At 32.5% G+C, this 14,185-nt stretch overlaps 1 protein-coding gene across 5 annotated transcripts in view; it reads left to right on the top strand.

The window, feature by feature from the left end:
* The window catches only part of LOC126707682 (lupeol synthase-like), a 108,390-nt gene extending 102,230 nt beyond the window's left edge, over positions 1-6,160 (top strand). For 3 of the 5 annotated variants that reach the window (XM_050407515.1, XM_050407514.1, XM_050407512.1), the window contains exons 4-20: positions 560-685; positions 1,046-1,135; positions 1,776-1,973; positions 2,176-2,260; positions 2,388-2,554; positions 2,668-2,856; positions 2,961-3,074; positions 3,229-3,348; positions 3,424-3,546; positions 3,646-3,744; positions 3,909-3,965; positions 4,116-4,162; positions 4,246-4,389; positions 4,619-4,796; positions 4,934-5,014; positions 5,464-5,547; positions 5,671-6,160. In XM_050407515.1, coding sequence (XP_050263472.1) covers positions 560-685; positions 1,046-1,135; positions 1,776-1,973; positions 2,176-2,260; positions 2,388-2,554; positions 2,668-2,856; positions 2,961-3,074; positions 3,229-3,348; positions 3,424-3,546; positions 3,646-3,744; positions 3,909-3,965; positions 4,116-4,162; positions 4,246-4,389; positions 4,619-4,796; positions 4,934-5,014; positions 5,464-5,547; positions 5,671-5,796 — 2,028 coding nt within the window. In that variant the 3' untranslated portion in view covers positions 5,797-6,160. Of the gene's footprint in view, positions 1-499; positions 686-1,045; positions 1,136-1,775; positions 1,974-2,175; positions 2,261-2,387; positions 2,555-2,667; positions 2,857-2,960; positions 3,075-3,228; positions 3,349-3,423; positions 3,547-3,645; positions 3,745-3,908; positions 3,966-4,115; positions 4,163-4,245; positions 4,390-4,618; positions 4,797-4,933; positions 5,015-5,463; positions 5,548-5,670 lie in introns of all 5 variants that reach the window. The other 2 variants (XM_050407511.1, XM_050407508.1) reach the window with 1 other exon arrangement.
* Positions 6,161-14,185: the final 8,025 nt, after the last annotated feature.

The following is a 14,185-nucleotide window of genomic DNA, read 5'->3' as shown; positions in this document are numbered from 1 at the left end:
AAGGAACCTAGACTCTATAGTACGGTAGCACTCAATGAGAAGTAGTTCTACCAAATTTGCCAAATTTCTAGGATCGCTAAGACTATTTTTTGTTTAAAACAAACAGCAACAACATCAAAAATATTATATATATATATATATATATATACACACACATACATATATATATTTCAGTATATTTTTTCCTTCAAATTTGCAATATATTTGATTTTTGGTCCTTCAAATTTAAAAAGTCCAGATTGGATCCATAAATTTTTCTTAAAAGTAAACAATTCCATCCCTCTATGTACGGGTCATCTGTTTTAAATTATTAGAGATATCATGGTTCATGAGGCTTAAATATATCGTAGGCCTATGTACTTAAATATGTTTTCCCAAAACATAGTAAACTTTTGTAATTTAGTGCTTTGTGTTTGACTCTTATAAATTCTATTTGAGTCATTGTCTAATTTTTTTCAACTGGACATATCTCTAACCCTTTGATATTGCAAACTCACAGCTTAGAAAGGAGAACCCATGCGGGCCTATTCCACCACCAGTCCAAGTGAAAGAAACAGAGGTGATAACAGAGGAAGCAGTGATAACTACTCTGAAAAGAGCACTGAGCTTTTTTTCATCCATTCAAGCCCATGATGGCCACTGGCCTGCTGAATCTGCTGGCCCTCTGTTTTTCCTTCAACCCATGGTATGTATTTTCAAACCATTTGTTTCTAAAAAACATTCTCTCTCTCTCTCTCTCTCTCTCTATACATTTGCTTAAGAAAATAAAAATGTTGTCAAAAAATTATTGAATATGTTCATTCCATAAGGCCAATCAGATTGGTACAGTTTCTTGAATTATTAAAAAAACAAAAAAGGCCCATCAGATTGGTGCAATTTCTCGCATATACTTTTTGATTTTTTGAATTCAAGCTCTTAAACGCACAAGCAAAATTGTGTGTGTGTATATATATTATTTATGACTTGCTACATGGGGATGGCTGAAAAAATTAACCCAGTGACTTTTTTGTTACGTTTAACTTAACTTCAAATTATTGCCACCCAGGTAATGGCATTGTACATCACGGGAGGTCTCAATGCTATGCTTTCACCAGCACACCAGAAGGAAATAATTCGATACTTGTATAATCACCAGGTAATATTTTGTTGTAATTGAAAATAACTTTGTTTTCAAATAACTTATAGTTCCAAAGGATCTATATAAATTCGAGAGTGGAACAAAAGGTCAAAGGGAATGGCATCCCTTATTAATAGAAGGGAAATCACATTTTTATTTCCCATTTAATTATATATATATATATATATATATAATAGTTGTCCTCCAACGCATTACATGAAAATCATGAAACCTATATAAAATTATATAATTCATTAAATTATTTAAACAAGTCACATTATTATTAACAAAAAAAAAAAAAAAAAATCTTTTGAGATGAGAGAGAATAAAAATACACCTAAAGTTTGGACATCTTGTTACCAAAAACAGGCTCTGGACATTCTCATTAGGACACCCCCCCCCCCCCCCCCACAAAAAAAAAAAAAAAAAAAAAAAAAAACCAAAAACAAAGACACTTAAAATATACACCTAAAGTCTTTTGAGTTCCACCTAGTGAATTAGGGGGTTTTTCTCCAATATGATTTAGAAGAAAATTCTGTCCATTTTCTTTATAAACTCATGACATAGTGTTAGTATATATTCAGCAAGCCAACAAGCCTAAGAAATTGAAAATTTTGCATAATTTTAAACTATATATGTTCGTTTGTTTGTTGGACAGAATGAAGACGGAGGTTGGGGCTTCCATATTGAAGGTCACAGTACAATGTTTGGCACAACTTTGAGCTACATTGCCTTAAGGCTACTTGGAGAGGGACCTGAAGATGGTGAAGACATGGCTATGGCTAGAGGACGGAAATGGATCCTTGACCATGGTAGTTTAGTAGCAATTCCATCATGGGGAAAGTTTTGGGTCACGGTATGACCAATTGAACCCATTAGCCAATGTTGCTTTGATTAATGTTACATTACTTAATAACTTTTTATTCAATTAATTTATTTAAAATTTCACTATTTGATTATATGTTATTTATATTCTTAACATGTATTGTCAAATTTCGTGTCAACCAGATGTTATTTATTTTTGTAAGTAAACTTGAAAGGCCTCATATTTTGTATAGGTACTAGGAGTATATGAGTGGTCAGGCTGCAATCCACTGCCCCCAGAATTCTGGATTCTTCCTAATTTCTTCCCTATGCATCCAGGTTTTTGTAACTCACATCTTTTTCTTGAAAAGAACACTTTTTAGTTGCATATCACTCAAAAATTTTATGTAGCAGTTAGCATAGTACATGTATCTGATCATCACTACCTTCATTATACAAAATACAGGCAAAATGTTATGCTACTGTCGCTTGGTTTACATGCCAATGTCTTATTTATATGGGAAGAGATTTGTCGGTCCAATCACCGGCTTGATTCAATCAATAAGACAAGAGTTATACAATGAGCCTTACCATCAAATTAACTGGAACAAAGCTCGGAGTACAATTGCTAAGGTTGTGTGAAGTCTTTTTGCATTTCTTGTCCTCCTTAGAAATATCAATATCATATCCTGCTTACTAGCAATTTTCACGAAGTTGATGCCTACTTACACAATTTGCTATTTTAGGAGGATCTCTACTATCCGCATCCCCTCATGCAAGATATGCTATGGGATTTTCTTCACCATGTAGCTGAGCCTATCCTAACACGTTGGCCCTTTTCAATGTTGAGAAAGAAGGCAATAAAAGCTGCAATTGGTCATGTATGTTATGAGGATGAGAACACCAGATACTTGTGCATTGGAAGCGTAGAAAAGGTCAATACTTGTGTTGCAGTTCAATTTGAATGAAAGAAATATAAAATCAAAGTATTTGGTATGCCATCATTGAACTAAACTTGTTAAGGTTACTTGTATTACAGCTTTTATGTTTGCTTGCCCGTTGGGTTGAAGATCCAAATTCAGAGGCATACAAGCTTCATCTAGCCAGACTTCCAGACAACTATTGGGTTGCTGAAGATGGCTTAAAAGTTCAGGTAATATGACCATTCCCTTGCATCTTTCGGTTACTTGACTTTTCTAGAAAAAGCAAAAAAGCATAATTAGCACATCCATAAGCTTGTGAGTATGTTAATGCAATCACATATACTTAAAAGCATTTACTTATGATGCTTGATTTATGTGATGTAGAGTTTTGGCTGTCAGATGTGGGATGCGGGTTTTGCTATTCAAGCAATTCTCTCTTGTAATCTAAATGAAGAGTATGGGTCAACACTAAGGAAATCACATGAGTTTGTCAAGGCTTCACAGGTCAAAATATATATCAAATACTGCTTACGTGATTATATGAAAGATAATGCTGAACTTAATCATGTTATTTTCTAGGTCCGGGAAAACCCTTCTGGTGACTTCAAAGCTATGTACCGACACATTAGCAAAGGAGCATGGACTTTCTCAATTCAGGACCATGGTTGGCAAGTCTCTGACTGCACAGCAGAAGGGCTAAAGGTAATGCCAACTCTAGTACATTTATGATTTATACTAACATTCTCATGGTTCATTTCAAAGGAAAAATTTTGAATTTTGGTAAAACCTTCTATTTTTCAGGTTGCACTTTTGTTCTCACAAATGCCTCAAGACCTTGTTGGCGAAAAAATGGAGACAGACAGGTTCTATGATGCTGTGAATGTCATTCTTTCTCTACAAGTAAGAATTCAACATTGCCAATTTTTTTTTTTTTTGGTGGAAAAAATTTACATTAAGTACAAATTGTGTGTTATATTATCCACTTCACTTATTTAACTTTATTAGGTTAAATGATTCTGAAATGCATCACTTCAATAATTGACTTTCTTTTAATACCAATACAGAGTAGCAATGGTGGTTTCCCAGCATGGGAGCCTCAAAGAGCTTATCGTTGGTTGGAGGTAACTTCTCCAATAAACCTACTAGTTTCTTCCTAACTTGTTTCAATATCTCAACTTTCCTTGTAAGATAGGTTTGTACACATTTATTGCAAAAAACCATTGTTTTAAACTTACCACTCATTCCCATATTTTTGTATCTTATTTTTGCAGAAATTCAACCCCACAGAGTTCTTTGAAGATACTCTTATTGAGAGAGAGTAAGTTATCTTCCAGCACAAGAATAGTTGTCATGGTATTGGTCATGTTATCTTCCTAACATTAAAATTGAACCACATTATAGGTATGTAGAATGTACTTCGTCAGTGGTTCAAGCCTTGGCACTCTTTAGGAAATTCTATCCCAAGCACCGAAGAACAGAGATAGACAGTAGCATTTCCAATGCAATTCAATACATTGAAAACGTACAAGAACCTGATGGATCATGGTAATATGTTTTTTTGTTGCACACGCTTATATTCTTGATTCACACGATGAAGTACTGCTCTATTGCAGCACAGTTTTCTTTTCACATTTAGACAAAGAAAATAAAAGTAGTCAACTATGATAATATCATTAAGAGACTGCACCAAATTTTACTTTTTTCTTCTCTTTCCTTTTGCTTGATGTTAAAAGGAGAAACCATCAATACTTACACAAGATTAATACTTATGTAGGTATGGTCATTGGGCGATTTGCTACACCTATGGTACATGGTTTGCTGTAGGAGGATTGGCAGCTTGTGGAAGAAACTATAGAAATTGTCCTGCATTGCGCAAAACTTGTGAATTTTTGCTATCAAAGCAGCTACCTAATGGTGGATGGGGAGAGAGTTACCTATCAAGCCAAAACAAGGTATGGAAATTTGTTTTGATTTAAATGTGTACTTATTTTTTACAACAGAAAAGAAGGAAAGAAAGATGTGGGGGGGGGGGGGGGGGGGGGGGGGGGAATGGAAATAGAGAATTGAAATAAGTTTCTTTGTGCAACAGGTGTGGACAAATATAGAAGGCAACCGTGCAAATTTGGTCCAAACCGCATGGGCGCTGTTATCACTTATTGATGCTGGGCAGGTTTGTCCATCATTTTCTCCTAAATTATTTAATAAGTTGTACATTAACATGACTGATTTAGGTTTTAGCAATAGTTAGAGTTGGCAATTAGTTGGGTAAGTGTCATGAAAATGAGTAATCCAAGATATCAATCAGTAATCTACCATTGGTCATGATATCAATCACATATTCAGTTATGCCCCAAAAGTTAGAGGTTACTATGGGGGTTCCTCGTAATCACTTATATAGCTCAATTCGGCCTAATGAACATACACTTATCAAATCCAATTCACTTAATCTAGGATATGATACATATGAAAAAAAAAATTAAGATCTAAACAAATAAATTTATGAAACTTTAAAACTTGAGTATTAGATGATAGCAAAATTTAGAAGGTGAGCCTTTAGTGATTTCTTTGGAAGTGCAAATGGATCCCATATACTGATTCTAAATGTTTTTATAAACTTAGGCCGAGATAGATCCAACACCAATTCATCGTGGAGTCAGAGTGCTGATCAATGCACAAATGGAAGATGGTGACTTCCCTCAACAGGTAATTCATGTTTATTCAAAATCCAAGGAATTTAGATAAGGCTTTCATTTCTTTTGTCAAAATAACTTCTACATACCGTAATATTTTTTGAAGCATAGTATAACCAATTGTTATTGGCAACAGGAAATCACTGGAGTATTTATGAGGAACTGTACACTAAATTACTCTTCATATAGAAACATTTTTCCCATATGGGCTCTTGGGGAATATCGGAGGCAAGTTCTATTTGCACAAAACTTGAATGCATAAACAAAGGATTGCATATTGAAGTGCCCCACCAATCTCCAATATATATACAACTTTCACATATGAAAGAAATATAGATAACTATATACTACTTGAAAGATGTAAAATATATCATAATGCAGTTTTTGTGGGACAAATGGTTTGTCCCTCTACAAAAAATAAATGTCTATTTATTATTTTGTGTTAGGATCTCCTTCATTAATTTTCTGCAACTTAATCATGTAAAGTAATATTTGTGGACTTAGCCAAAAGGAAATGTAATATTTGTGGATGCTATATGTGCAAGTGCAACATACTATGTTGAATTACAGTGTGTATAATTTCGTAAGAAATGAATAAAAAATATATAAGGTTATAGGTTTTTCAAGTCTCACACTCTCTCTCTCTCTCTCTCTCTCTCTCTCTCTCTCTAAATTATTTTAGGAGACGGTTTTATAAAGTGACCCTTTCACAATGTGTAGGTTTCATAGGTACATAGCTCACCAAATGTAAAAGCTTGTTTGATTAGTAACCTATTTAAGTTGTGAACCCTTTTTCTATTATTGCTTGCCATAATAATTACTCGTAGTTTGCATGACTTTTATCATGTTATTAAGTCACCTATGCAAATTAATATATTGCAAATATTTGTTTGCGGACGTTTAGCGAAATTTTCCCAATTTCATAAGAATTCAAGTTTTTAAATATCCTTTAGTCCTTGGAATAAGATTTGTTTGCCGGTGGAGGTTGGTAGGGGCTGAAAGATTAGGTAGTTTAACGAAGCCTTGCTTGGAAAATGGTTATGGCACTTCATGAAAAAAAGTAACAAGTTATGACGTTAGGTTATAGCAATCAAATATGGTATGGCAAGAGGGGACTGGTGCTTTAGACATGTAAGAGGGACTCGTGGGTGTGGGATATGGAACTATGGAAGAATATTAGGGCAGGTGCAGAGAGTTTTTTTTGAACAAGCAGTGTATGCTGCAGGGGTGGGTCATTGCATTCGGTTTTGGTATGACCCTTGGAGTGGGTATACTAGCTCCTCTAAAGGATCTATTTAAGAGATCTTTGGTGAAGTTAAAAAAAATGCTTGGTAACCATTAGGATTTTAAGGTGCAATCGATCACCTAAGTCTAATTAATTTTATTTCCTAAATTTAACTGGGAAAGCCCTAGGGCTTCTAAGCTAAACTAGAAAATAAAACATCTTGAACCAAAAGTAAAAGATTTGGAAGTCCAATTACGTGCGGGGAAAATATTAGGCACCCCCACAACACTTATCCAAAAGGATAGTACATTGTTTCAATTTAATCTTAAATTTCACTATTTTAAGTAATAACTAATATATTTGGCATTTGGTTTAAAAAGGAAAGCATGATATACATGTACATGTGAGATAATGCACAGAAAAAACCTATTATAGGATGACATGTAATCTATCCTAGTATGACATATGTAGAAATGACATGTAATCTATTTTAAGATGACATCTAAAGAAGACAATATACCTCAAGATGACATGTTAAAAGGAATGTAGAAGAAAGACATAAAATATCCTAGGATGACATGAAGTGACATGCAATCTATCCTAAGATGACATGTGCAATCTAAATTATAATGGCATGTGAATGACATAAATAGCATGAATAATTTAAACAAATATAAGGAATATTCCTTACGTGTTTAAATTTAAACGAAAACATTCTAGGTCTCACATTTAATTTCACGCAAAAATCAACAAAGTAAGACTTTAGTTAAAGGGGGGGGGGGGGGTGTTATGTTTGGCTTTTAGGGTGAACATGGACTTAATGGAGTTAAGCCATGGGCAAAGCATCACATTTTAAAACTCTCAAAGTAAAATTCCTATGAGCTTTCAATCTACACACACACACACACAAAAAAAAAAAAAAAAAAAAAAAAAAAAAAAAAAAATCTTCAAAGGTTTTTTTTTGTGTAAAGCTCATAGGATTTTTGTTTTTTGTTTTTTGTTTTTTTTTTTTTTGGGAGAGAATCATTAAAAGAAAAGATTAAAATCCCATAGGTTTTTTTTTTTTTTTTTTTTAAATATATATATTTTTTTGAAAAATCTCCTAGAAGGGAAATAATAAAAGTCCTATGACTTTTTAAATTAGAAAGAATCCCTAAAAAAGGAAAAGATTAATTCCGTGGGTTTTACACCTTAAAAAGTTTCCAAAAAGTGAAGAATTAAAAAGGTCCTATGTGTTTTTATTTTGAAAAGCTCAAGAAAGTTCATTGGTGGAAACCCCAAGTTTAAACAAGCTTTATAAAAACTCCATTATTCTTTTGTATGCCTTTTCCTTTAGCCGTTTTAATATGGGGCTAAGAGTTTACATCCTTAACTAGAGAGTCTAGTTAAGGTGTAAATCCCATGTATGTCCAACAATTGGGAATATATATAAGCAAGACCAAACAAAATAAAATGACGAAGGCATATCATAAATCATCAAAGTAACATCATCAAGACACAAGCATCATCAAGACAACAGAAGTTCTAATCCTAGGATGACCAAGGAAAAAGGATATAACTTTAAAGAATATGATGCTGGACTTATTAAAAAGTAAACCCCATACATGACAACCTAAAAAAAAAGGAAAGTTTAAGGTAAAGATGTAAGATTTGAGAACAAAGATTGAAACTTTGTCTAAAACGGTTACACTTGGAACCTAAACATGAAAACTAACATGCATAGATGAATATTCACAAAAAGAAAGCAAGCCCAAGACCAAGATTCAAACTTTGACAAAGAAAACAAGGATTTCAATATCAAAGGAACCAACTTTAAGCCAAAAGGCAAACTTTTATACCCAGGAGATAAACAAAGCATAGGACATAATAAACAAGAAAGTTTTAAAGAAAAAAATGCAAACTTTTTATGTTCAAGTGCCATATTCAAGCTGTGAATGTTGGTCCATGCGTAGCTTCAAGCTGTGCATGTATAAAAATTCAATGTTTATTCCAGCTTTAAATCCAGTTTTGATCCATCTCAGGTATTGATTTTGCAGACTAATTTGAAGGCCTTTCCGAAATCTGATTTAAGTGATCTTGGTGTGCACGGAAAGATCTTGTAGTGTAAATTCCATATATAGGTTCCGGCCTCCAGTCATTTGAAGCTCCATGCTAAAATTAAAGTTATTGTCCTCTAAAGTTGGTTGCCCATATTAATTTCCATGGTTTAGGCTAATCTTCCCGACTTAATATAATTCGGACGTCCTTTTATCGAGCCTTTTGTTCCAGGATGTTAAGGACTACTCCTAGTTCAGGAAAGCATGTGCTTTTTGTGTCTAAGATCCATGAGCAATTAAGAATCTACGTGCAAAGTTAGTAACCAAAAAAAAAAAGTAATTTTATTGGTTTTCCTTAACTTTGGCTTATTTTTCAACTAAATCTTTTTAGACTTTCTGACCTCCTTTTTTATCGAACATTTTGTCCATGAAAAGCTTATAATGCCTACTTCCTAAAGATCATTGATTTTTATTTCCAAATTTCAAGTTGATGAGCTTGATGCTTTGGAAAATGAGTGGAATCAAGGTTTAAATAAATAATAATAGTAAAGTGCTTTTTTCGATTTTTGATAAAGTCATCTTATGTGAATGAGATTTTAATAAATCAAGCTCACCAAATTAAAATTCATCACAAGAACTTTCCAGCGACACCTTAATGATACGTCGCCAATTTTAATCCCTAAGAGCATTTTTTTCCTTTTTTTTTTTTTTTTTTTTTTTTTTTTTTTTTTTTTTTTTTTTTTTTGTGGCGAGATCTTGCTCACTTTAAGTTTGATTTGGACCCTTGAATTGTCAAACTGAAGGAAATTATATTATTTATGACATGGGCCATAAATTATCCCAATCCAACGGTGATATATTTTTTTAGTCAAAATGGGAGGTCAAAAAGTGGGTTGACTACAATCAATCTTCCAAACAATGGTTGTAAATTTTAATTTTACTATGGAAAGATGAAAATTATCATTTGGGAAAAATCTTGACTTAGTTTAACTGCTGGTCAACTCGGTCAAAGATTGGTAAACTTGTGTATTTTGATCATTTTGACCTTAAAACTATAAAACGAGATAATCTACCGTCCAATTGGGATAAATTCCATCATTTAAAACATTCCCATAACCTTGTGATTAAAAAGATAATTTTTTAAATTTTTGTGAAAAAGGGGTTTTGGCACATAGACCAATGCGAACAAAATACAATTTAAGTTTCTTAATGACCACCTTAGAAAATTTCCAGAACTGCCACTACATGTGAGAGTAAAGTTATACAAACTACATTTTTTATTCTCTCATTTTTTTTTCACCAAACAAAATAGTTTTTCCTTCCTCCACTTTTTCAACCCAAACCAAATACAACGAGGAAAAACTAAAATCTCTTCTATCCCCCCCCCCCCCCTCACTTGGGAAGAGCTCTGCCCTTTCTCTTTCAATACTATAAAAAGGCCCCACAATCCTTTTGCTCAAAAATACAAAGAATTTACTTTAAAAGAGTGATTCAAGAGAAGTTTTTTACTTTGAAAAGCATCCTAAAACTAAAATTTATTGTCTATGACTTATTTCAGTCCAAAGGCGTCTAGTTAAACTTACTAACCCTCTAGGATACATGCTCTGGTAAAAAATCAGTTCTTTACATAAGAGCGCTATATATATAGTTCCTACACCTAATTTAGATTGGTAGGTTCTAAGACTTTAGGAACTAATGTATTAGAACTTCAATTTGTATATGTTGGCAAACCATGATAAAAAAATTTAGTCTAATTTTAGACTTGCTCAAAGTTTGGTTTAAATTAAGTTTGGAATCGAGTAATTGCAGGAAATTACTATTCAATTTCTGCAAGGCTCGATTGATCGAAAATTAGATTCGATGGATTGAAAATTACAAATTAGCAAAAATCTGCAAACATTAAAAGGCCATAATTTATCCGTTTGAAGCCCAAATCACGATCCGTTTTTTCTAGTATTTAAAGGACATCATAAGCTAACCCTAGATAGGGTTTTCAAGACTTTTCAAAGAGATTAGAGTGCATCTTGTGCCTCTTTTGTAGATCTAGGGTTTTGTACCCAAAAGCTCTCTAAGGTTTTTGTTGAGTTGTGTGTTTAATCTTTTGTGAGATCTGAGAGGTGTTTACCTTCATACACACACATAGAGCTAGCAAAATCAAGATTTGCATCAAGAACTTGATGGTGGTTTCAGTTGCTACATAAAGAACATTCAAGAAGATCCAAAACTTTTGAGTGGAATCTCAAAGTCACAAGTAGGAGAACTTGTGGTTGCTTTAGATCAAAGAAAGAAGTAGTCAGTGGACTCCGAGCTGTCACGTGGTCATGGTAGTAAGTTTTCCACTCGAGGTAGCAATAGGATGATAGTAGTCTAAGTTCTATTGTACAAACTTCAATTCTTTCATAGTAGATGTGTTTTACTTTAAGGATAGCTAGGTTAAATCCTCCCTAGGTTTTTTATCGGTTTGGTTTTCTTGGGTTATCATATTGTGTGTTCTTTGTATTTTCGCATTATTTACATGATATAATTTGCTTGTGTTAACCTACATCAGCATAATATATCTAAGTAATCACTTGGCTAAATAATTAGGTTAAACAACTTGTGTTTTAAGGGTCTAAAAACGTATAAGTGGTATCAGAGCATGTTAGCTCTTGTGTTAGATCTTTTGATCTAAGAGTTGATCCTTGATCTCTACTATCATAGATAATTTGAAGTGTCATTCTGCTCATGTTTGTGATAATTTGAATAAAGAAAATGCTATTACTTCTGTTGATCTTATTGATGCTTGTGAAACTCTTCATAAGAAATTATCTAAATTGTTGGAAATTGCTAAGAAATTCAAGGAAGAGTTAAAATTGGCTAATCATGAAAAAGAGGAATTGGTTGATAGATTAGATGAATCTAATAAAAAGAATGAATTTCTGAGAAATCAAATTTCCTCTCAAGATGAGAAGATGAAAAGCTTGGAACAAGAGTTAGTTGAATCTAAAGATAAAATTGAAAATTTGACTAAAACCAAGCCTATTGTTGATAATAGAAGTGTTTCTGTTTCTCTTAACCCGGAAATTGAGAAAGTTTATATCCCTCCTTTCAAGAAGAATAATAAAGAAAAGGCTTATTTTGCTAGGTTAGACAAAGGTAAAAGTTCTTATGTAGATACTGAAGTTTCTAAACCAATGTCTAAGCCTACTATTAGAGAGCATAATAAATTTGTTTTTGTGCCTACTTGTCACCTTTGTGGTGTTGTTGGTCATATTAGACCAAATTGTTCTTTGTTAAGGCAAAAACCAAAATCTGAGACTGGATTTGTTGGTTGGAATACTGATGTTCCTAAATTTGTTCCTATTTGTCACTTGTGTGGTGTCTCCGGTCACATTCATCCTAATTGTCATAAATTGAAATTTAAAAATTCTGTATTTCAATCTAGGATATGTGATGATATTTCTCCTGCTATAAGTCCATAAAAATTGTTTCATATTCTTTTGAAAAATTTAAGATTGTTGGCTTGTGAAAGGAATTTGTAGGATTTCAGTCTTTTTCAGAAGATTGGTGTAATCCCTCAAATACACTCTGCTTCTCATGGATTTTCACCTGCAAAGCTGAAGAGTCGTGCTATATGGATGAGAAAATATTTTACAAGGTGAGTGATGTTTACTTGTCCTTGATTTAATTCTTTCAATTAATTGTGGACATGTTTTCTTTTAGTTTTTGGTTGTTTTATTTTCATAGGTTGTTTTGTTTAAAAAAAAAAATCAAAAAACATTGAAAATTTTCAAAAAGACAAAAATATTTTATTTTGTGTCTTGTTTTATTTGTTTTGAGGATTACATGAGTTATAATATCTCTCTCTTGATTTAGAACATGCTTGACATTGTGGAGAAACTTGAATAGTATGTGTTATATAAGTGCTAAGCTATTTATGATTTTGTATGAGTATGTACTAGTTTATAGATGTACTTATGGGTTAATTAAGAAATTGATATTTCTTGTTTGTGTACCCTCTATAGCTTAGTTAAGCACTATCATGCATAACTTTGCATTGTTCATTCAGCATAATGTGCGCTTTTTTGTTTTTGGTCTTAAATTTTTTTAAAACCATAAAGATTTTTGTGTTTTGTATTACACATCATATTTTTGTAGTTGAGGTTGACCATATTATCTTTACATAACATGCGTGTGTACCTTGTTTAGCTTGGATGAGCTTTTTTTTTTTTTTTTTTTACCTGCTCTTTGCTAGTTTTAGCTATGTAGTGCATGTTGTGTGGGAATTGTTTATAGTTTTTGATCACATGATTTTGATTTTGAAGTCATATGCTTTTGATTGTTAGGACTAGAACCTAATAAGAAAGGCATAAATAACCATTTCACCACTGTTTACTAGCCAATTATGAATACCTTAGTGTATATCATAAGATTTTGTGCTCGAGAAAGTGTAGCTCATTCACAAAAAGAAGATAAGGTGTAGCCTCGGATTAATAATAAAATTGGTGTGTACATTATTGGGCTATAATAAAGATAACTTAAAGAAATAAAATTGGTATGTATATTATCTGGCTTAAATAAAAATTTCACATTGAAATAAAAATGGTGTATACATTATGAGGCAAAAAAAAAAAAAATTACATGATTGCAAGCTTATTTTCTAGAAGATGTGAGAATTATATGATGTAACTCTTTAGGTGATAGTCACTTTCAAATTTATGTGATGAATAATGTAGAAATTGTGATTGATTACTATCTACTTATCACCTCACATATATCTCATGCTTTTACTAGTTAAACACACTTCACAAGTTATTCTTTGCTAAACTTAGTACATGAAATTGTATGTGAATTTGGTTTGGCCATCCAAGATTATGTTTTATATGGTGTTTGATGCAAAATATGTTTAAGGGTTGGCAAAAATTGTGTTTTGATGATTTGAAACCTTGTTTTGAAGTTCTGGGTTGAAAACTCATGTTTTTGAAAAACATTTAAACTCATTCTCATGCATTTCATTCATGAAATTACTTGAGTTGAGTTGTTTCTGCATAATCTTTTGCTGTTTTTCGAAAACTTCAAATTTCTAGAATTTCAACCAATAGAAAATCCCTTGATTTTTAATCATTGCTCTCGGCTTGGCTCGATTGGTATTTAATCAATGCTCGACTGATCGAAATTGGAAAATTATCAATTTCTCAGTTTTTAACCAATTTTTTTATGCATTATTTATATTTAGGATTCACATGCATTGCATTGTTTTTCTTTATCCATCTTGCATTTTTGCAGTTATATCTCTCATTTTGTTTTCACACATAACATGCATACACTTTACTAAATTGGGTACTCAACTTGATTTAAAAATTGATTGATTAATTTTTGAGTCCTTTGTACATTTTAGTATATGCTATATT

Source organism: Quercus robur, chromosome 11, assembly GCF_932294415.1.
Source record: "Quercus robur chromosome 11, dhQueRobu3.1, whole genome shotgun sequence".
NCBI classification, from domain to species: domain Eukaryota; kingdom Viridiplantae; phylum Streptophyta; class Magnoliopsida; order Fagales; family Fagaceae; genus Quercus; species Quercus robur.
Note: the sequence above shows the minus strand (reverse complement) of the source record. Positions and strands in the feature narration are given on the sequence as shown.